Genomic DNA, 22,514 nt, shown 5'->3' with positions numbered 1-22,514 from the left:
ATTAGGGAACCCTAATCTTGAATAAAGTTCATAATGCTTCTCCTGTTCAATTCAGTTACTATGCATGAAATGGGAAGCGAAACAGCTTAGAAAGCTTGGAGAATAGTTCATTGGGGGTGGGATACAGCAGAAGAGCGTCTTGTGACATGAAAGATTGGCCAGAACCAGCAAGCCAGGCTTCTGTTACTAGAATGTGATTGGGTCTTAAATATTCAAGTTGAGCACCAAGGGCCTCCATTAGTTCCGGGATGGATTTAAGCTACAATTCACTAAACGCACAGATGACAATCATCCATCAAGTGTTGTTTTGCTGTAAATCCTCCAGCACCCTTCTCAAAACCCATTATTGCATAAAGCCCCATTAAAATGAATGGAAGCTATGCAGTAATACTACAGATTTAGACCTCTTTCCTCTGCAGAGCACCACCAGGTCCGCGGACATGCAGGGGTTACTAAAGAGCTTATGACCTTAAAATGCTACCTATGTGTGTGTGCATGTAATAGTAGGGGGATTCCAGCACATAGGAGGGAACACTAGGGTTGTGCCCATTGATCACGACCCTTTCTAAATTGATGCGTTCCAGACCATGCCCTCATCATTCACACATTCAACACCCGAGTGAAGGAGTCAATGACATTGTATTAAAAATGGATTTAAGTCCACACCAAAGAAAAGCAGAGCAGAATATGATGATGGATCAAATAATGTGATAAACACCTGTTTCTTAGCATGAGAAAGTATTGGCACCAGATACTTCTCCAATTTCTCTTCATGGATTAAAAAATTAACCCAAGGGGTAGGTTAGGAATGAAAAACCAGAGACCTGCTTTCATATGACTCTTTGCCCCTGTTTTCCAGGGAAAGTCCCGGATTTACAAAAGCCGTCCCAGTTTCTGATTTGATCCCACAATGTCCTGCTCTTCCTTAGGACGTCCCCATTTTCACCAGAGAAATGTTGGAGGGTATGGAATTGGGCTCCAATCTGTATATATGAAAAATCAGTAAATACAGTGGTACCTCGGGTTAAGTACTTAATTCGTTCCGGAGGTCCGTACTTAACCTGAAACTGTTCTTAACCTGAAGCACCACTTTAGCTAATGGGACCTCCTACTGCCGCTGCACTGCCGGAGCACAATTTCTGTTCTCATCCTGAAGCAAAGTTCTTAACCTGAAGCACTATTTCTGGTTAGCGGAGTCTGTAACCTGAAGCGTACGTAACCTGAAGCGTATGTAACCTGAGGTACCACTGTAGATTACAAGACGCAAACAACCAGTAAATGATTACAATATAGATCTTCCCTCCCAGTTTATTCAACTAATATCCTATTTGAGCAAGGTGGAACAGCTGTCTAAAATCCTGGAGGATCACTGATAGCCATTTAAGATGAGAGGTGCAGAACCTCCAAACTGGGGGCCCACCAAATTTGGCCAGCAAGGCTGTTTTGGCCAAGCTATGCACAACAGCCCTACATCTAATATATATGACATCATTGGGGCAGGTAAAGACATGGAAGGAACAAAGGGATGTTGAAAGCACAGCTAAGATCAACAGGCACCTGCAAACTCCACTGCTCAGCATATCCGCCAACATTTCTCTGATGAAAATAGGGACATCCTAAGGGACAGTGGGATCAAATCAGAAACTGGGATGGCTTCTGTTGAAGCACGTGAAAGTTAGTGGTTACTTGCTAGGTGCAAAATAAGGATCAGGCAGACTCAGCAATGGAGAATAAGAAGGTGAGGTTTATTGCCAGGCAATAAGGACCCAGTTTGGAATCTCTTCCAAAAGGAACTGGGACCCCGATTGACAGAAATCCAGAGGTCTTTATACCTGAGCAAATCACAGCAAATCATAGATCATGAGACAATCAAGAGGGACTCACAATATTGTCAGCGAGAATCAGCCAATCAGCAAGCTCTTGTCACGCTACCAGCTCCTGGTCAAGCACTGGTCAAGCACAGGGTTCAAGTTCTGCTTTCTGATGCTTGCAGTGACGCTCAGTCTAACTTCTCCCCTAGTTATGACAGGACAGGGAGTTTGGAGTTTTTGTGGTTTTGCTCTTCCTGTTCTGTGGATTAATTTAGCCTGTATCTGAGGGGAATTTGTACCAGAATCTCTGATTCACGTCTTCCCCTTGTCCAGGGTACACGGATGTTTGTAGGGGAAAGGTCGGCTCCTAACTTTGCTGTTCCAAGCAGTTTGCAGTTAGCTAAGGCACAGTTTCCCTTTGATTCAAAATGGATTATAAAATACTGTAAGCCTTGATTATGTGTAAGCATATATGAATATATATTGAATATATTGATTACTGATAACTGATTATGTGGATAGCATAGGGGTAGCCCTTCTTCCTTGCCTCACTGTAACTCTTGGACCATCCCTGGAAAATAGGGACACTTGGAGGGTCTGTGACCCAACGGTTAGTTGATTGTCAGGTCTTCTATAGCTCTGTATGCAAAGTGTCCAAGGCTCAATGATCAGCTAATGGCCAGGGCTTGCATAGTGCTATGCATGGAGTTATGCAAGCCCCAATGATCAGCTGATTTTCATGTTTAGATAGCTCTCAGTGGTGCTTTGCAAGTCCTGAAAATAAGCTGAAAGGGGTCACTTGAAATCACTGTGATGCCAATTGACTGACACATGTCCCACGTGCCTGCTTGTCAAACTTGGCCCATGGCATTGGGGAAGATAAGGATCTGGCCCTCCAGATGGATCCAGTTCCCAAGCCCTGGTACAGACAATATTGAGCTAGATGAAGCGATGGTCTGACTCAGTATAAAGCAGTTCCCTATGCTCCTATATGTTCTTATAACATTTAGCCTGTGGACCTGTTAGAGCACTAAAAAGGGTCAGAGGGAACTCCAGTTGGTGGAGTTGGTGGAGGAGGAAATGTGTGGTCTTGCCCTGACTTTTACCTTCCCGCCAGAGTGGTACCTATTTATCTACTTGCATTTTGACATGCTTTTGAACTGCTAGGTGGGCAGGAGCAGGGACCGAGCAACGGGAGCTCACCCCGTCACGGGGATTCGAACAACCAACCTTCCGATCTACAAACCCTAGGCTCAGTGGTTTACACCACAGCGCCACCCGCATCCCATATATAAATATTAAACCCCTACAATTCGATTCTGTGCAGCCTTCTTAGTTGTGGTTTCACTGTTGGCCACCCAATCCACATGGCCACCCAATCCACTCCAGGGTGGGGTGAGGAGTCCCTTGGAGGTCCCGGCTGCGTCATAGATCCAGCCAGCCAATCCGCTGGCTGGGGGGGCGTGGCCGGAACCCATTTAAACCGTGGAGCGAGCCAGAGAACTGCCTTCTGGCTCGCTTCCTCAATCTTAGTTACGGTTTCACTGTTTGGGGAACTCTCTTTACTTCGGCCTCCCTTTAATGTCTTTCCAACACCAAGCAAAGGACTTTATTTCCTCCTGGACGTTTACCATCTGGAGAGACTTGTTTTCGTAAAGGCTTTCTACTGCTGGCAGAAAAACCACCAAATCCAAAGTCGGACCAGGTTTTTGAAACACACACTCAACCTGTGACCACGAGACTCTTAACCTCAGGACTGTGGTTTGAGCCCCACATTGGGCAATAGATTCCCACATGTCAGGTCACTGGACTAGACGACTCTTGTGGTCCCTTTCAACTCTAAAATTCTATGGTTCTATTCCTGTATCCCTTTGCTCTGTCATATTCATGCAATCAAATCTGTCCCTTTGCTCTCATATTATTCCTTTCCTTTTCGCCTTAATAGCCGCCGGTGCTTATTGCCTTTCAACTCCCAATTCCATTAAACAAGGTGAAATGAAATCTTGACTTGTACTTGCGCAAATGATGGATATATTCCTTCTCACTCCTACATCTTCATTATTTCTAATTTTGTTCCCTCATCACATGAAATAAGACAAATACTCATCCACTGAATATTTCTAACTCCAACAGTTTGATCTAATCATTCTCAGAGTGTAAAACAGAGCCAATTCAAGCCTTCTGACATCCACTAAGCTATTAAGGAGCCATTTTCTCAAATCGGCTCTCTTCAAGCTGTTAAGCAAGACGACACGGAAAAGTAACGGGAAAGGGCATTTGATTAAAATCATAGCTGTAGCTGCCGTAGCACCGGCATAATATATCTGTATGTAATGGTCTTCAGTAAATCCTCAGTCATTTTTGAAATTGAATTGTCTGTGAGCATGATGCAGAACATGTTTTGGAATCAATCTGGATGAAATTCAATTGGGCTTGGTCTATTCCAGGATTAGGGAACCTGCGACCTTACAAACCTCCCATACCCATCAGCCCCAGTCACCAATGGTTAGGGATGATAGGATTTGTAGTCTGGCAACATCTCAAGGGTCACATGCTCCTCACCACTGGTCTCCTCAAATAGCTTTTGGACACCATTCCTGAATTTTTCAGAATTGCCACTTTAATAGTCTGCTGCAGCATCAACAATAAAGGAACTGATCAAATGGGGGGAGCATGTGGGACTGTTGGAGGATGGATAATAGTTGCATATTTTCATGCACAAATGGTGCCGGGTGCTAGATGCCAGACAGAAAAGTGTGAGCTTCACGCCCACAGGATACTTTTCTGCATAGGAATCTTTTTTCATGGGGAGCAGTCAAACATGCAAGCCCACATCTAGGACCCGATACCATCTAGAATCAGTTTCACCACAGGACGAGCTACTGTGAAATTGATTAGGCTGAGAGACAGTGACTGGTGCATAGTCATCCAAAGAGCCAGACTGGATAGCTCAGTTGGTTAGAGCATAGTGCGGATAATGCCAAGGTTGCAGGTTTGATCCCCATTGGGGTAGCTGCCTATTTCTGCATTGCAGGGACAACTAGGTGCATATTTCAAGTTTAACGAATTCTCCGAGATCTTGTCTCACTTGCTCTTGGATTCAGTGAAGGCTGTAATTTGAGGACCATGCATCATCATCATCATCATCATCATCATCATCATCATATATTACATATTCCCCGCCCATCTGGCCGGCTCCCTCCCCAGCATTAAAGAGGCTTTTAGGTTGAAAAGGTGAAAGGAGGCTGTCTGTGCTGAACATTCACAATATATACCGGTACCTCCCCACCAACAAACAAACCGGCAATGCCAAAATATATTGTCAACTCCTGAGATAGGATGTAAAGACCTATGGCATGGGTAGGCAATCTAAGGCCTGGAGGCCGGATCCGGCTCAATCGCCTTTTAAATCCAGCCCGCGGATGATCCGAGAATCAGTGTGTTTTTACATGAGTAGAATGTGTGCTTTTATTTCAAATGCATCTCTGGGTTATTTGTGGGGCATAGGAATTTGTTCATTCCCCCCCCCAAAAAAAATAGTCCAGCCCCCCACAAGGTCTGAGGGACAGTGGACCGGCCCCCTGCTGAAAGTTTGCTGACCCCTGATCTATGGTGTATTTAAACTGGATGTATCACAAAGAAGAGTTTGGATTTGATATCCCGCTTTATCACTACCCTAAGGAGTCTCAAAGCGGCTAACAATCTCTATTCCCTTCCTCCCCCACAACAGACACTCTGTGAGGTGAGTGGGGCTGAGAGACTTCAGAGAAGTGTGACTAGCCCAAGGTCACCCAGCAGCTGCATGTGGAGGAGCTGAAACGTGAACCCGGTTCACCAGATTACGAGTCTACTGCTCTTAACCACTAGACCACACACACGAGGCTGGCAACAAGAGCCTTACAGTTATGGCACCAGGTTGCACAACTCAAAAATGTCAAGAAACTAACTTTTGCCACAAAAGAAATGATATCTGTCAAGCATTTGCTGATTATTTTTCTGCAGATCATCCCAATCTGCATGTCATCAAGATGTATTTGGATAAGACAGAGGTTCCCCCTGTTCAGCCCAGGGCATAATGACCATCTAAATTGGACTATAACAGCAGACAAAATAGACTCTGAGATGGAACGCTTAAAGAATGGGAAATTCCAAGGTGTCAATGGTTTGAGTGGTGGATTTTATAAAAGCTTTTAATCTTTATTAATGCCACACGTGGAAATGTTCTTTAATGGTATACCTTGGGGTGGGAGGGGGTTGATCCTGGAGTGATGGACATTGCTTTTGAGTAAAATATATTGTCCTCCCTTCTAAAAAAAGAAAAAGCTTCCAAATGCATAAAGTGCAAAAAAACCCACATGATCAGTACTGTGACACCACTTACTACTCCCGTCACGTTGATCTGGGGCATCCTTGGCTAAAAAAGAACCAATACGTTTTGTTCACTTGAAAGAGATGGTTATATCTGTAAATTATCTGCCACCTCTCAGGACTTTTACAGCACACTTCTACAAGGGAAAATGAATACCAAGCTGTCAAGCATGTTCCTGTGGCAACCAAAGCTCAATAATGTCTATTTTCAGTAAATTGAAAATTAACAGATAAAGGACTAAATAATTCAATGTGTTCCCCAGGGAAAGAAAGAAATTAAAAGATACCATGTCTAATCTGGTGTGAATAACCTAGTTGTTGTTTTAATGGCATTTGACACTAGTCAAAATAAGTATAATTTTAATTATAATACCTGATGTTATGCATTGCATAGTTAATAGCTAGCAAAAGGCACATCAAGTATGAATTGCTCATAAATTAAATACCTAAGTAGGAGCTGCAAACCACCATGCCATGAGATCACTGTACGCAGACTTGTAGCCTTAATTACACAGTTCTGTGCTCTTTCTCTCAGTCATTTCACACACAGATGGAAGGTTGAGGAATCTGCTACATTTCATTTCCAGATCACAACTCAATATGTATAACAAATCTCCGAGGGTTTTGGAGCATTGAGCTCAGCAGTCAGCAGCTGTGTATTTTCACTGGTGCATTACCTTGTACACACCAACTTTCCGTCATAGTCAAATGGAATAAAATGATTTCCTACTTTAAAATATTTTTTCTTCATTACTGGAAAACACTGGCTGTGTTCCAGCAAACAGATCCCGGCCTCCTATGCCAGGATATGCACAAGCTCTGTGTGCCCACATGCAGACCCTTTGCTACGGTTTTGCTCCTCGCTTTGCAAAACAAACCAAGAAAACACAGTTAACCATAACTTGCCATTATGCCCAAACTAGGAGCTTTGGTTTTGTGGTAGGTGTTAAGTTGTGGGTGAACATATCAGACGACACAGCGATTCTTCAAACAGCTCGTTTATTCACAGGCCAGGACAGAACTGAACTGAAGGGTTCAGTCAGCCTGCTTATATAGAGCTCCAGTACAGTGTAACTGTAACAACTTTCTAAAACTATCCAATCACTGAACGCCACTTTCGATCCCTTATTTGCATAACTATCTACAGTATCCCCCTGCTGGCCCAGGGTGAGAACTTCAGTACATAACAGTAGGCACGAGGAAGATCCAGCCCAGCAAGGCCCAGCAAAGGTCCCATTTTGGTCTGTAAGTCCATTTACCCCCAAATCATGCCTGCCTGCCCCCACACCAGGTGTCACATGCCATGTCAAGAGAGGGGCAGATGGAGACATGACTGCCAATACACAACTGGGAGCATTAAAGGGAGCTGCTAATTGTGCACTGGCAATCAGCTGATTGGCAAAGAGGATGGGCTGCAGAACGCTCTATGGGAAACCCCATGATGAAGGTGATCTCAACAGAAAGTGGAGCTTGAAGTTACTGCCTATCAACTGATAGGCTCCATCTTCAAGCCCACTGGGATCAGCTGTGCTACTTAGAGCCCAGCACTGCATCAAAAGCTCAGCACAGACCCCCCCATGCCCCCACCCCCCAAAAATGCAACTTGAAGTAAGAGAGAGAGCCAGTGTGGTATAGTGGTTAAGAGCAGTAGACTCGTAATCTGGTGAACCGGGTTCGCGTCTCTGCTCCTCCACATGCAGCTGCTGGGTGACCTTGGGTCAGTCACACTTCACACTTCTCTGACGTCTCTTAGCCTCACTCACCTCACAGAGTGTTTGTTGTGGGGGAGAAAGGGAAAGGAGAATGTTAGCCACTTTGAGACTCCTTCGGGTAGTGATAAAGCTATCAAATCCAAATTCCTCCTCCTCCAATAAGCAATAACTTCAAGCCCCACTTGAATGGGCTTAGATTTTCCTTTGTAGCACAGTTTGAGCTCTACAAAGGAAAACGGCACACCTGCCATTATAGTGGCATCGGGTTACTGACATGGCAGATAATTTACAGATATAACAATCTCTTTCAAGTGAACAAAATATATTGGTTCTTTTTTACCAAGGATGCCCCAGATCAACGTGACGGGAGTAGTAAATGGTGTCACAATATTGATCATGTCTTTTTTTGCACTTTATGCATTTGGAAGCATTTTATGCATTTTGCATGCAAGGCTGGTGGTTTGGGATGTTACAGATGAGGAACTGATAAACGCGAGAAACAGAAGCAATACAATTTATTAGATGCTGTATAAATAAAATGGGACTTAGAGACTCTGAAAGTAAGTTTGGACAATTAGAAACATCTCCAAAGTTAAAAGGATACAAATTTAATAGGATAACAAAACAGAATACAATGTTAACAGGATATTTCATCTATTGATATGACCAAAAAAGTAGCATGATTAGATTTCTTGAAGCTGCAGTCAGTTATCTAATTCCTCTCAAGCCTACATGACAGAAATATGTAATAGACAGTCTTGTCCATTAATCTATTTAAATGAAGCTATCTGAAGATATTATAGGGCATTATCTGTTAATTATAATTTGGTTTAATGGAAACGTTAGCCAGTAATTTTCCAAAAGGTTAGGTGGAGATATTAAGAACTGCAATTTAGAGGTAATGCTTTCTATAAAGTCAGCAAGCTGTTTTTCCTTTAATTAGAACAGAGATAAATTCTGGCTGACAATGTCCATCTTTTCTACAATGGAAGTGTAGCAGGAGTGGACTCATTTATTTACATAGCTAGGCCACTTCTAAATATCCAACCAGGACCAATGGTAATGCCAAACTAATAAGTAAAAATTCTCTTGCTATGACATCTGAATAGGTAAACTGTGGTTAGTATTAACCTGCATGTCGGAAGAAATTCAATGTACTGTAAATACAAAAAGGACTGGCTATGCCTGTTGAGAAATGCTGCAGTGTTATTCAGCACAGGCTCTTCTTTTGTGAACAAATAGAAGCCCAGAAAAAAATTAGTAAGACAGCTTGCTTCGCTGCTTTCATAAAAGCAAACATATCTCTGTGTTATAACTGGAAGTAGAGCTATTATAACTTTGGTAGAGCTATTAATAGACTCCAATTTCTGCATTTCATATTTGATTGTAGCAAGCAATCAGCAATTGAATAATTTAATATAAATAGGCTAAGAAAGCAAATTAACTATACCTTTCTATGGCATGTGCTCAAATGGAAAAGGGGTCAAACCATCGCAAGAAGTGTTGAAATTTTGGGAGGTTGGATAGTTACAATGGAATGGTCCCGGTGGTGGGGTGGACATTTTTATTCTTACTTCATAGATAAGTAAGAATAAAAATGTGCACCCCACCACCAGGATCATTCCATTGTAACTATCCAACCTCTCAAAATTATTACATATATATATATGTAATAATTATAAAATATGTAATAAAATATGTAATAATATATATGTAATAATATATATATGTGTATATATATATATATGTGTGTGTGTGTGTGTATATATATATATATATATACACACACACACACACACACCATAGCTTTAACTATATGGACTGTATATATATATATATATATATATATATATATATATATATATATATACGTATGTATATATTTAAAAAAGAAGAGTTAACTCAGATGGGCGGCATATAAACAATGCATCATTGTTATTGTTATTATTATTATTAGGGAAACCAGGGAGCAAAACAGTCGCGCGTTATGGAGGAGCAATGACGATTTTTTGGGTTTGTTGTTGTTTCGCAGCGGCGCGTACGAAGCCGCGGAACAGGCGAAGACGAAGCGTGGACGAGGCTTGAAATGCCGCGGGAGACTTGGCTTTCCTTTCCTTTTTGTTGCTGTCGTTCTTAAACTTTATTTCCTTTCATTTCTCTTCTGACCCGGAAGCTTTTCTTCCGAGGCTGCGGCGACAACGGCGGCAGCGGGTTGCTAAGGCGAGCCAGGAGGCGCTAGGCCTCTGTTGCCATGGAGACGGCGGCGGCGCGCGTGTGAATCGACAGGGGGAAGACTCTCGGCAGGATGTTTATCTACCTGAGCAAGAAGGTAAAGGCTTTCGTGTGGTTTTTTTGGGGGGGGGCGAAATCTGGGGGGGTTAAAGCGGGGCTGCCTTGAAATCACACAAACACCCCCCCGATCTTCGGGGGGGGGGCGCATGGCGCATGCTCCAAAAGTTCACTTTCCTCCTAAAAAGTGCTTTTCCCCCCGAGAGCGACCCTTCCCTTTGCCACCATCGCTGCTTTCCCTCGCCTGCGCGTGTTGTTGTTATCGGATTGCAGCCAGAAGAGATCCTCGTTTGTCGGTGGTGGAGGACACGTGTCAAAGCGCTTCACACATGACATCCGCCGCGCGTTTTCGTCGCCCGAGAGTTTAGACGCGAGGTGCGTGTAGGTCGGGAGCTTGTTTTCGGACTGCAGTCCCCATCCTAGACATGGTGGGAGTTGGAGCCCGAAAACAGCTGGAGAACCCAGGTTTGGGAAACCCTGGTTGGGAACGTCTGAATGTGTACGCCAGGAGCAGTGGTTCCTAACCTTTTTTGGGCCATGCCCCACCTAAGCATCTTTAAAATCCTGATGCCTCCACTCTGTGACATGTAATTTTTATTATTCAGAAAGTGAACTCCTACATTAACTGTTAATAACACATTCTCGAATCAAATTGCCCCCCCCCCCCCCCGTGGGGCATGTGCCCCACATTGGGAACCACAGGCCGGGAGGAAAGCGGGACACAACCGCAATAAGATTGCTTTTTTTTTTTTACAGTTAAAGGTGTTTGTTGTTTTTATGAAAGGTGCTCAGGGTCATTGATCTACATGGTGAATATTGTTACCTCGCTGTCATACCCTCCAACATTTCTCTGATGAAAATAATGACATCCTATTCAATAATAATAATAATAATAATAATAATAATAATAATAATAATAATATTTATACCCCACCCATCTGAGTGGCTTGCCCCAGCCGCTCCAGGTGGTTCCCAACATATAAAAATAAAAATAAAAAACCTTTTCAATACTGGGCTGCTTTCAGATGTCTTCTAAAATAGAGTTACAGTACTTATCTCTTTGGCTTCAGGGGACGGATGAACGCATGCATAACTCCATACCCTTCAATATTTCTCAGATGAAAATAGGGGCCACTTATGAAAAAGTGGGACAATCCAGGAACAAATCAGGAACTGGAGGGTCTGCTGTGTCAAAAAAACCAGCAATAAATCCCCACCTCATTTAATTTCTCCAGATTATATCAGGTATTCCTTTTGGCCCATTAACTAATACAGCAAACCTTTCTGATACTGGAGCAACTTTTGAAGCTTTCAATAGTTATTTTTTTACCACTTTTGGTGTTCTTTTCTCCTCTGTTTGACCCCCATGTTGCCCCAGAAACCTTTTCATTTCAGTTGTATAGCCGGAATAGAACTTCTTACAGTTTATAAAGCTCTTTGAGGCAAGGGCCTGTCTTTCGTTTATACAACCGTACCTTGGAAATCGAATGGAATCCGTTCCGGAAGTCTGTCTGACTTCCAAAACGTTCGGAAACCAAAGCGCAGCTTCCCATTGGCTGCTCGGAAGCCGCGTTGGATGTTCAGCTTCCGACAATCATTTGAAAACTGGAACACTTACTTCCAGGTTTCGATAGTTCAGGAGCCGATTTGTTCAGGAGCCAAGGCATTTGAGATCCAAGGTACTACCAAGGTATTACCTTGTACACTGGAGAAGCAATGTGCATCACACCATACATTTAAAGAACCCCACCCTCCAAGAATGGGAATTGTTGTTTGTTAAGGTTGCTGGAAATTGTGGCACTGCAAAAAGGTAACTACTGTCCCAGGATTCTTGCCAGGGATGGGGTGTAGGCGCTTTGAATTTATGATGTGTAACCGGTCCATATTTTGAGGTCGGCAATTTTGAACTTGGTTTCAATTTCCATTACGAAACCATCCTCCTTTCAGATCACAATTCCTGGCAATGTTCGGCTAAGATCTATTTCTTGGAGTAAGGACCAAGGCTATATAGCATGTGGGGGAGAAGATGGTCTGCTGAAAATTTTAAAACTGGAGACAAAAACAGGTAAGTGACACTTCTGTTGTGCCTATCACATATTTGAAAACATTTACTAGCATTGCCTGTATGGAAGTGAGAGTTGGACCATAAAGAAGGCTGATCGCCGAAGAGTTGATGCTTTTGAATTATGGTGCTGGAGGAGACTCTTGAGAGTCCCATGGACTGCAAGAAGATCAAACTGATCTATTCTGAAGGAAATCAGCCCTGAGTGCTCACTGGAAGGACAGATCGTGAAGCTGAGACTCCAGTACTTTGGCCACCTCATGAGAAGAGATGACTCCCTGGAAAAGACCCTGATGTTGGAAAAGATGGAGGGCACAAGGAAAAGGGGACGATGGAGGACGAGATGGTTGGACAGTGTTTTCGAAGCTACCAGCATGAGTTTGACCAAACTGCAGGAGGCAGTGGAAGACAGGAGTGCCTGGTGTGCTCTGGTCCATGGGGTCACGAAGAGTCAAACACAACTAAATGACTAAACAACAACAACTAGCATGGCATCAGTACAATCTGGTTCCCATTCTGTGGTGGCATATGATGGTCTCTCTTTTGCTTTGTAGCTGGTCTGTCAACTTGCTCCCTCTATGGCCACATGACTGGTGCCAATGTAGTCACACTATCCCGAGTTATTGCAGCAGTGCAATGCCCTTGATGTTTTGCTGCCGCAGTGCAACGCATTCAGTCTGACATTTTCATTGCGTGAAAGGCATACGGATGAGTGCAGTCAACCATTTTTCTGGTCCTGTGATGTGAACACCAGGGAATCCTAAACAAACATGCAGAAAGTGGGTCCATGGGGGAAGTTTTGTGAGGCTCTAAGGCAGGGGTCAGCAAACTTTTTCAGCAGGGGGCCGGTCCACTGTCCCTCAGACCTTGTGTGGGGCCAGGCCAAAATTTGGGGGGGGGGGGAAATGAACGAATTCCTACACCCCACAAATAACCCAGGGATGCATTTTAAATAAAAGCACACGCTCTACTCATGTAAAAACACGCTGATTCCCAGACCGTCTGTGGGCCGAATTTGGAAGGCGATTGGGCTGGATCCGGCCCCCATGCTCTAAGGGGACTATGGATAGGTTTGGTGAAGTGGAATTGTACATATTGATGGGGTGGAGGGTGGAGAGAAGGGAAACGAGAGAGAGACGGCTGGGCAAACCAGGCAAGCCATGGAGGAGCTCTAAGGAATTAGACTTTAGTGGGTAAAACCACAGAGCCTAGGACTTGCCGATCGCATGGTCGGCGGTCGTTCGGTCCCAGCGCCTGCCAACCTAGCAGTTCGAAAGCACCCTCGGGTGCAAGTAGATAAATAGGGACCGCTTACCAGCGGAAAGGTAAATGGCGTTCCGTGTGCTGCACTGGCTCGCCAGATGCAGCTTGTCACACTGGCCACGTGACCAGTGTCTGCGGTGTCTGCGGACAGCGCTGGCTCCTGGCCTATAGAGTGAGATGAGCGCACAACCCTAGAGTCTGTCAAGACTGGCCCGTACGGGCAGGAGTACCTTTACCTTTACCTTTACCACCTTTCCCCCACATTTTGCAGAGTTCTGCATCCCTTTTTCTGTTGGTGGGGGACTCCTGAGTATATGTGGATATGTTGTTAAGAACTGCAGAGGCTTTCTGCTACAGGGAGAACAATTTAGGATTCCAGCCTTTGTTTTAAAATGATATTTAAACTTCTTTTTTAGATGAATCCAAAGCAAAGGGGCTTGCAGCACCTAGCAATCTCTCAATGAATCGAACACTGGAAGGTCACACTGGTGAGAGTCATTATCCTGTATTTAATATTCATTCATTATAGACTAGTTTAAAATTGCCTGCTGAATAAGGTGTTCAGAAACTGATGCACTTTCCATTGATATTTTTTCTCTATTAATTCATTTATGCAAGAAAACAAACTTTAGAGTTCATTGTTTGGCATCTGCTACTGCATGTGCAATTATTGCAAATCAAGTAAAAATATATGTGCAGTACATCTTTGACATCATGTTTTCAGTTTATTTTCTCCTTGCACCATCTAACAGCATATTAATGTTTCAGATGGGGTACATTGTTAGATAAGCAAAGGCAAATATAAGCCACAGTTCTTCAAGATTTAAAAGATGTAATTATCTACATTGATTTATTTTTATTAAAATATTACGTTAAATATATCATTAGGTTTGTATCCCTCCAATACACCCCTTTCCACCTGCAATTTCACATTTATTAGGTGTATGTATAAATTGCTTATCATTTCAGCATGCCAAAGTGGTATAGAAGATTAACATGTTAAAATACAATTATGCAAAGAGAAAAATAAGTGAAAAGCATCATGTAAAGGTCTTGAATCTAGCAAAGACTCTTGTGAGTGGACAAGGGAGAAGGTGAATTCCAGATTTCCCATACATCCCCAAAAATATGCTCAAATACATGACATATCTCCTTGGACCAATATAGGCAGAGGTGCTTGGAGCTCTAGTGGGGAGGGAAAATTGGTAAACATTTTCTCTCTTCCATTTCTAGGAACCCCTATTGTATCAAAGGCCCTTACATTTAAAAAAAGCATATTCAGTGAATGGAATAACTCCATTGGATCCAAGCTATACTTTATTTTTTCATTATGCCCTATATTGCTTTGTTATTTATGAGATCACAAATACTGTTATATTATCATGACTGATGTTTCTGGATAATGGATTTTTATGAATTAATAACATTTTAATTGTGTGTTATTAAAAATATTGTTGTGATCCAATAATATACTCATCTATAATTTTCTAGGTGCTGTGCAAGTAGTGACTTGGAATGAACAGTATCAGAAATTGACTAGCAGTGATGAGCATGGACTTATTATTGTGTGGATGCTGTATAAAGGTAGAGGATTTGTTGGAGATTGGCAATAATATCACTGTGGTATCTCAAGTTTTTATTGTGCCTTTGTGAAATCTCACATAATAGATGCCTTTGAGATTTGTATAATGCTTCTCCAGGTTTTTAATTGCTGGTTACAAAGGCGCGAGTTGCATTATTTAATGATTTTAAAAATTGTTCTAAGTTTGTTGTAAGTTTTTCCATAACAGCTCAAAGAAGGAAAACAGGTCAATTCACAATACCATTTTGCAAAGTCAGGCACATATGGAGAAAACTCTGTGTGTGGAGCCCATAACTCTAAAAAGGGGTCCCAGATCTCAGAATAGTGCTCTTTGCCCCTCCACAGAGAAAGTAGCTCTTCCGTAGGCTGCAAGAAAGGAAGTTCCTCCAGCCAATGAGCTACTGGAGGGAGCTGTCCAGTCTTTCCAGTGCTGTAAAGCCAGTCACTTAGCCACCAATAAAGTGCACAGGGCTACTGGATTAATTCTTAAGTTTACTTCTTCCCTTTTTGCCCCTCTTCTCACCAACAGCATATCTGCCTTTGAGCCTACATGTAACCTGTTCTGACAGGTTGCCATGTGTAGTACAGCTGTTTGCTGGCATTATGTATAACCACAGCAGCTGATTTGCTTAGATATTATTGTTTCATGGATTTCTTAAATTCATTGGAAGCTTGTGATTTTTAATAAGTCAGTTTGAAATTTAGAGTTCTAAAACCATCTTTTCTTTTCTTTTCTTTTAAACAAGTAGAATGTTTTATTTGGGGTAAAGCAGCACACCTTCCGATCTCACAGCTCTGTTGTTGAATATTATTCTTTTTTTAAAATTAAAGATTTTCTTGTTTTACAGAAGTATCTTTTCTATAGAAAATTCTTAGCTCTTTTTCCTCCAATTAAAAATAGATAAAAGTTTTTCACCAATCATTTATTATCTTCCCTATAAATATGTGGTGGGGGCCTGTGGGGGATAAGAACAACAACAACAACAACAAACTAAAAAAATTCCTTCCAGTAGCACCTTAAAGACCAACTAAGTTAGTTCTTGGTATGAGCTTTCGTGTGCATGCGCACTTCTTCAGATACACTGAAACAGAAGTTGCCAGATCCTTCTATATAGTGAGAAGGTGGGGAGGGGTATTACTCAGAAGGGTGGTGGGAATGGGTGATTGGCAGATAGCTGAGATGAGCCTGTTGACGACTCTTAACGACTGCAATAGGTCTTACAGGAAAAGGCAAGGGGTGAGAAGGTGAAAAATGTCTTAGTCATGTATAATGAGATAAGAATCCAATGTCTCTGTTCAGACCAGGTTTCTCCATGGTTTTAAGTTTGGTAATGAGTTGCAACAACAACAAACAATAATGGTGATTTTATTATTTGTATGCTGCCCATCTGCCCCAGCCACTCTGGGCGGCTCACAACAGAATATTAAAAACACAATAAAACATTGATAGAAACACGATAAAACATCAAACATTAAAAACTTCCCAATGCAGGGTTGCCTTCAGATGTCTTCTAAGAGTCAAATGCTTTTTGATTTCTTTGCCATCTGATGGGAGGGCATTCCACAGGGCGGGTGCCACTACCGAGAAGGCCTTCTGCCTGGTTCCCCGTAACCTCACTTCTCACAGCAAGGGAATCACCAGAAGGCCGTCAGTGCTCAATCTCAGTCTGAACGATGGTGGTGCAGATGCTCCTTCAGGTATACAGGGCCAAAGCTGTCAATCAAGAGATGACCACAGATTTAAGTCATCATTATTTTTTATTCAATAGTAAATTATTTTGAAATATTTCTTAATATGATTTAACATGCTACCCAGATAATGTACAATGTTTTTGGCAGATAATTCCAACTGGTTTACTTCTAATAGAAATAGTTCAGATGAAGTAGAGCAGTGTTGAAGGTGTGGCTAAACATTTATTCTTTGGCTTTAGGTTCTTGGTATGAGGAAATGATCAATAACAGAAATAAATCTGTTGTTCGAAGTATGAGATGGAATGCTGATGGACAAAAAATTTGCATTATATATGAAGACGGTGCTGTAATTGTTGGTTCTGTGGATGGTAAAGTATCTCCTGTACTAAATAAAAGACTCTTATAGCATTGTTTGCAGTGAATATGATTCACAAACATTACAGATCAATTTGCGTTTGTCTAAATTTGCTTTAATAGAATTGTGACTCCTAAAAATAATATTTTTGTTTGCTAAAATCCTGTTGTCCTCCTTTTCAATTTACAGCTCCCGTGTTGATGATATCTGACCACAGAGATATAGGGGTCGACAGTCAATGATGTCTGCCCCCTTGTACATTGTTACTTTAGGTCTCTCTCCTCCTTCCTTCCCCCATGTGCCCCCCAAATCTGGAATTTGAAGCAGATTTTCAACAGACAGAGGGGGAAGGAAAGGGAGGAGAAGCCCCACTGCAAGAGTGGATTCCTGTTTGTGCTACTTTAGAACTCACCCATGAGGTTTTTGTGCTCTGTATTTCTGCATTTTTACATATGAAAATGAAAGCTAATAAAAATTGACTTAAATTCCCTGAGATAAAAGCATATTCTTTGTTTGGGGAATACTATATAAGCAGCAATTGAAATTAGGATATGCCTCTATGTCAGCTTACCCAGTAATTTTAATACATGAATAATATTTTTAATATGCCAAGTAGATTTATTGGAATGTATGATGATATGCAATTAGACTTGTGTATATAGCCTGCTAATGGTTGAACACATATACTATCAAAAGCATAGTAAAGCCATACTGTCATGTTTACAATGGTTTAGATTCTCATTTTGATTCCATGAATGGAACAGAACTGTGTTCATGGATTGTTTATATAACAATAGAAAAGAGAGCAGAGTACATTTCTCCTTTTTTGCTGTGTATGTGTGCATGAATTAACATTCATCATTTGAACTTTTGCAGTAGCAATCCTTTAGTATTTTAAGTGGCATAAATTTTATTTTTAGTTGTAGGCTGTGTTGAACGTATTTTCTCTTAAAAGGGAATCGCATTTGGGGAAAGGATTTGAAAGTACAACTCCATCATGTTGCATGGTCTCCAGATGGCAGGACTCTGCTCTTTGGAATGGCAAATGGTGAAATACACATTTATGACAAGAATGGGACTTTTATGGTAAGTTCAGAAGTGTAAGAAGTATAATCTGTTGGGTGCCTTCACTGTCTGGTTGATCTTGCAGTTGGGAAGATTTTTTCTGCCTGATCTACACTGGTGCTGCATAAAGTCACTAGTGCTTATCCTTCTGTAATGACGTGCTTAAAAACTGTTCTGTAATCACCGCAGGAATTGAAAACAGGAGCATGTAATGGTGTTTAATAGAGCACAAATACAGAGGCAGCTGGTTACAGCAACTGCAATGGTTCTAGGGGTTGCTCGTGCATAAACCGGTGCTTATCTCCCCGGCTGGGTGCAAACACCTGGCTGGGTTGCTTAAGTGAACCTTTTCTGTCCGGACAGCCACTCACCTGTGGCTGACTCAATCGCTAGCAGAATCCGTCAGTGGGCGTTTCTTAAACTTCTTCCAGCAAAGAAGCTCTTTGACGCCTAGTCTCCTCCTACTCTCTCTGCGCGAAAGCCTTCTGCGCAAGGAGGGCGTGGGCAACGGATGACCCCTACTCTCCCCGCTGGTCCCAGGCAAGGAGTCATGGGACCGCCTCGCCGCTTCCCCCATCTGCCCCCCTTCTCCACTGGTGCTACGCTGATTCTCTTCCCCAGAAGATGGGCTGCTTTCCCAATCCCTGGACGCTCTCTGGAATCCCTCTGGCTTTTGCTCTCTCCCTCCGGCACTGATGGCAGTTCCCTGACAGCAACCAATAAAGGTGATTTAACTGAAGCCAGTGCCATTAACTTGGACGGAATGCCAACACTTTGACTTAATTGATATGTGAATTGCAGCCAGAGTTAGCTACCTATTTATTCTTTCATTTGTTTATGTACTTCACTTTTGAAAAAAAAATCTTGGTTTGCATTGGTTTACATTTAAGCTAAGATTGGTTCTCCCATTCAGCAAACTTACTTGGGAGTAAAACTAATTCAATGCAGTGGGTCTTTCTTTCAAATAAACTTGCACAGCATCAGCCTGCACATCTGTTTAAGCCACTGGTGATACTTTTGTCAAGTTCATTCTTACTTACATATGTGAAATGGTCACTTTAGATGAAAATGAAAATGAACTGCTTGGTGAATGTAACTGGAGCATTCAGTATTGCTGGAATCCACTGGTACCCTGGAACGGAGGGCTACATTGAGCCAGATTGCCCTTGCCTTGCTATTTGTTTTGACAATGGACGATGCCAAATAATGAGACATGAGAATGATCAAAGTAAGCACAACTTCCTATTACTCATTGAAAGAAGCACTGTGAATTTAAGGCTTGGAGGTCTTGCTGGAGGGCAATGTAACTCAGATCCTTTTTCAGATAAGCTATTTGTCTGTAACATTTCTTTCCCAAACTTATAACCACCAGATCCTGTCTTAATCAATACTACTCTGAATGTCACGACTCTCCAGTGGAACCACTGTGGAAATGTCCTGGCTATTGCATGCTTCAAGAAAATAGCTGGACAAGATAAAGATATAAACGTGATACAGTTCTACTCTCCATTTGGTGAGGTAAAAGCATTTCTTTCATTTTCCTATTTGATCCGGTGTACTCTGGTTGGCTAAAATTAAATATTAGCGCTCTCCATAAATGTTGCTTGTTCCTGTATTTTAAGAATTTAATTTCAGGAGATACAGTATCAGAAATTACCTCTCTCTTTACGCAATCAATTTTTTATTGAAAGTTTTCAACATAATATACAATAAAAGCCAAACTAAGCTAAGAGAGAGAGATAGAAGCCAAAAAAGAAGAGGACAAAAGAGAAAAGAAAAGGGGGGGGGGAGGAATGCCAAGCTCTTTATCACAGTTATACCCATATTCCACACAAATTACCTCTCTCAAGTCATCCTGTTAGATTGGCAAGAAGGCCCAAGCCTTCTTGAGTTCATGTACACCTTTCTTCCAGTCATACCTGCAAAATATATTGTGCAGTATATTCAGTTATGCCCCAATTGGAAGTCCCACAGATACCATGTAACCAATGAATGGATGGTGTTGTTTCAGCATTTGCGTACCATGAAGGTTCCAGGCAAACAAGTTTCAGCTCTGTCTTGGGAAGGAGGAGGCTTAAAATTATCGCTAGCCGTTGACCAATGTATTTATTTTGCAAATATCCGGCCAAACTATAAGGTAAGTAGCTGCAGAATGCCACTTTCACTGGAAGACTTACAGCGCCATTTGCAAGCACTACAGAAAGAGAAGCCTGGAATTATGATATTAAAATGAATCATCTCTTTGGGATATCACAACATTTCAAAGACTGCCTCTCCCTGTCTGAGGCCCTTCTTCATGTGCCTCTTCCATGAGAAGTCCAGAGAGTGGCAACATGAGGATGGGTCTTTTCTGAAGTGGCTCCACGATTGTGGAATGATCTCCCCAGAGAGGCTCGCCTGGAACCCTCGTTACATATCTTTAGGTGCCAGGCAAGAACATTCCTCTTCTCCCGGTGTGGTGTAGTGGTTAAGAGCGGTAGACTCATAATCTGGTGAACTGGGTTCTTGTCTCCGCTCCTCCACATGCAGCTGCTGGGTGACCTTGGACTAGTCACACTTCTTTGAAGTCTCTCAGCCTCACTCACCTCACAGAGTGTTTGTTGTGGGGGGGGGGAGGGAAAGGAGATTGTTAGCCACTTTGAGACTCCTTAGGGTAGTGATAAAGCGGGATATCAAATCCAAACTCCTCCTCCTCCTCCTCTTCTTCTTCTTCTACTTCTTCCCAGGCCTTTGGCTAATTAAGCAACCTATGGCCTTTTAAACTGAGGTGGGTGGGGTGTAATTGGTTGTTGTTTTTTGTTATTGTGGTATGTATTTTTGTGGTTTTGTATTGTAAACCACCAAGTGAACTTTGAATGAAGGGCAGTATAGAAATTGGTATAAAAAAGAATTACAATTATAATAGCAGCTTTTCACCATGTCCATTAGAGTTAGCTATATTCTCTTGAGGAGAATAGCAAAGATGAGTGGTAGGTCTGTACATTATATTTTCTATATGTTACTCTATACCAGGGTTTCCCAAACTTGGGTCTCCAGCTGTTTTTGGACTACAACTCCCATCATCCCTAGCTAGCAGAACCAGTGGTCAGGGATGATGGGCATTGTAGTCCTCAAAAAAGTCTGGGGACCCATGTTTGGGAAACCCTGCTCAACACTATCAATAATGTTTATATATGTTACTTTCTACTATGAATAATGAATAAAGTTTTCTTTGTTGACAGTGGGGTTATTGCACTAATACAGTGGTTTATGCATATACCCGACCTGATCGTCCAGAGTACTGTGTGGTCTTCTGGGACATAAAAAACAATGAAAAGTATTTGAAATATGTCAAGAGTCTGATTTCCATTACAACCTGTGGAGACTTCTGCATTTTGGCAACCAAAGCCTATGAAAATCAACTTCAGGTATCCCTAGTTACCGTATAACTCTTGCTGAATCACTTTGAATTAGAAAATGGAACAGTTAATTTGTTTGCAGTGCTCTGATAGAAGGTCCACTCGTTACCATTTCAGTTCCCTTCAAAGACAAAGGAGCTTAACATCATCCTTGTGGCAAGAACGAGTTAGAAGCTGTAGTTGAAAGCTCTGCTGCAAGTTGTAAATCTTCAAAGCACTGATTAATTGTTGTTATTTCTAAAGTATCAGCAACATCAGGAAATTCTGCCTAGAACATACCGTATTTTTCGCACCATAGGACGCACCGGACAATAGGACGCACTTTGTTTTAGAGGGGGGAGAACAAGAAAAAAAAATTCTCCCCCTCTCTGCCCAGCGCCCCTTCAGCGAAGCGGCAGGAGGCGCTGCGCAGAGAGGGGGAGAACTTTCCCCCTCTTGTTTTCCCACTCTAAAACAAGGTGCCGTTTAAGGTGCGTTCAGGCGGCTACCTTGGAAGCCTGGAGAGCGAGAGGGGTCGGTGTGCACTGACCCCTCTCGCTCTCCAGGCTTCAAGTTCCTTTTGACCTGCTCTTTGGGGCTGGCGGGGGGAAGCCCACCACCAGCCCCAAAGAGCAGGTCAGGGAGCAGCGGAAAGGCGCAGCGGAGAGGCTCCTGCCATAGCCGCGCGTCACCTCTCCAGCTGGGAGATGGTCGCGGGGCTATGGCGTCTTCGCTCCATAGGACGCACACACATTTCCCCTTCATTTTTGAAGGGGGAAAAGTGTGTCCTATAGAGCGAAAAATACGGTAAAATAAACAACAGTAAAACCCTGCCAGCAGGCTTATATTCAAAACAGGTGTCGAGTGTTTTTGGCTCTCAATTTGTTGGCCAACCCACCAGTCACAGTCTCTTGTACAGAGTTCTCAAGAACGAGAAC

The 22,514-nt window shown here is 42.5% G+C and overlaps 1 protein-coding gene across 2 annotated transcripts in view; it reads left to right on the top strand.

Annotated features, from left to right (window-relative positions):
• Nucleotides 1–9,815: 9,815 nt before the first annotated feature.
• Nucleotides 9,816–22,514, top strand: part of WDR35 (WD repeat domain 35) — a 48,540-nt gene continuing 35,841 nt past the window's right edge. Inside the window, exons 1-10 of one of the 2 annotated variants that reach the window (XM_083495492.1) lie at nt 9,816–10,220; nt 12,128–12,245; nt 13,922–13,993; nt 14,997–15,089; nt 17,019–17,147; nt 18,090–18,220; nt 19,262–19,427; nt 19,572–19,717; nt 20,211–20,336; nt 21,421–21,606. In XM_083495492.1, coding sequence (XP_083351618.1) covers nt 10,197–10,220; nt 12,128–12,245; nt 13,922–13,993; nt 14,997–15,089; nt 17,019–17,147; nt 18,090–18,220; nt 19,262–19,427; nt 19,572–19,717; nt 20,211–20,336; nt 21,421–21,606 — 1,191 coding nt within the window. In that variant the 5' untranslated portion in view covers nt 9,816–10,196. The remainder of the gene's footprint in view (nt 10,221–12,127; nt 12,246–13,921; nt 13,994–14,996; nt 15,090–17,018; nt 17,148–18,089; nt 18,221–19,261; nt 19,428–19,571; nt 19,718–20,210; nt 20,337–21,420; nt 21,607–22,514) is intronic. The other variant, XM_083495493.1, reaches the window with a different exon arrangement.

This window comes from Podarcis liolepis (assembly GCF_965112155.1).
Source record: "Podarcis liolepis genome assembly, chromosome: 3".
Classification (NCBI taxonomy): domain Eukaryota; kingdom Metazoa; phylum Chordata; class Lepidosauria; order Squamata; family Lacertidae; genus Podarcis; species Podarcis liolepis.
This window is presented reverse-complemented; position numbering and strand designations above follow the sequence as displayed.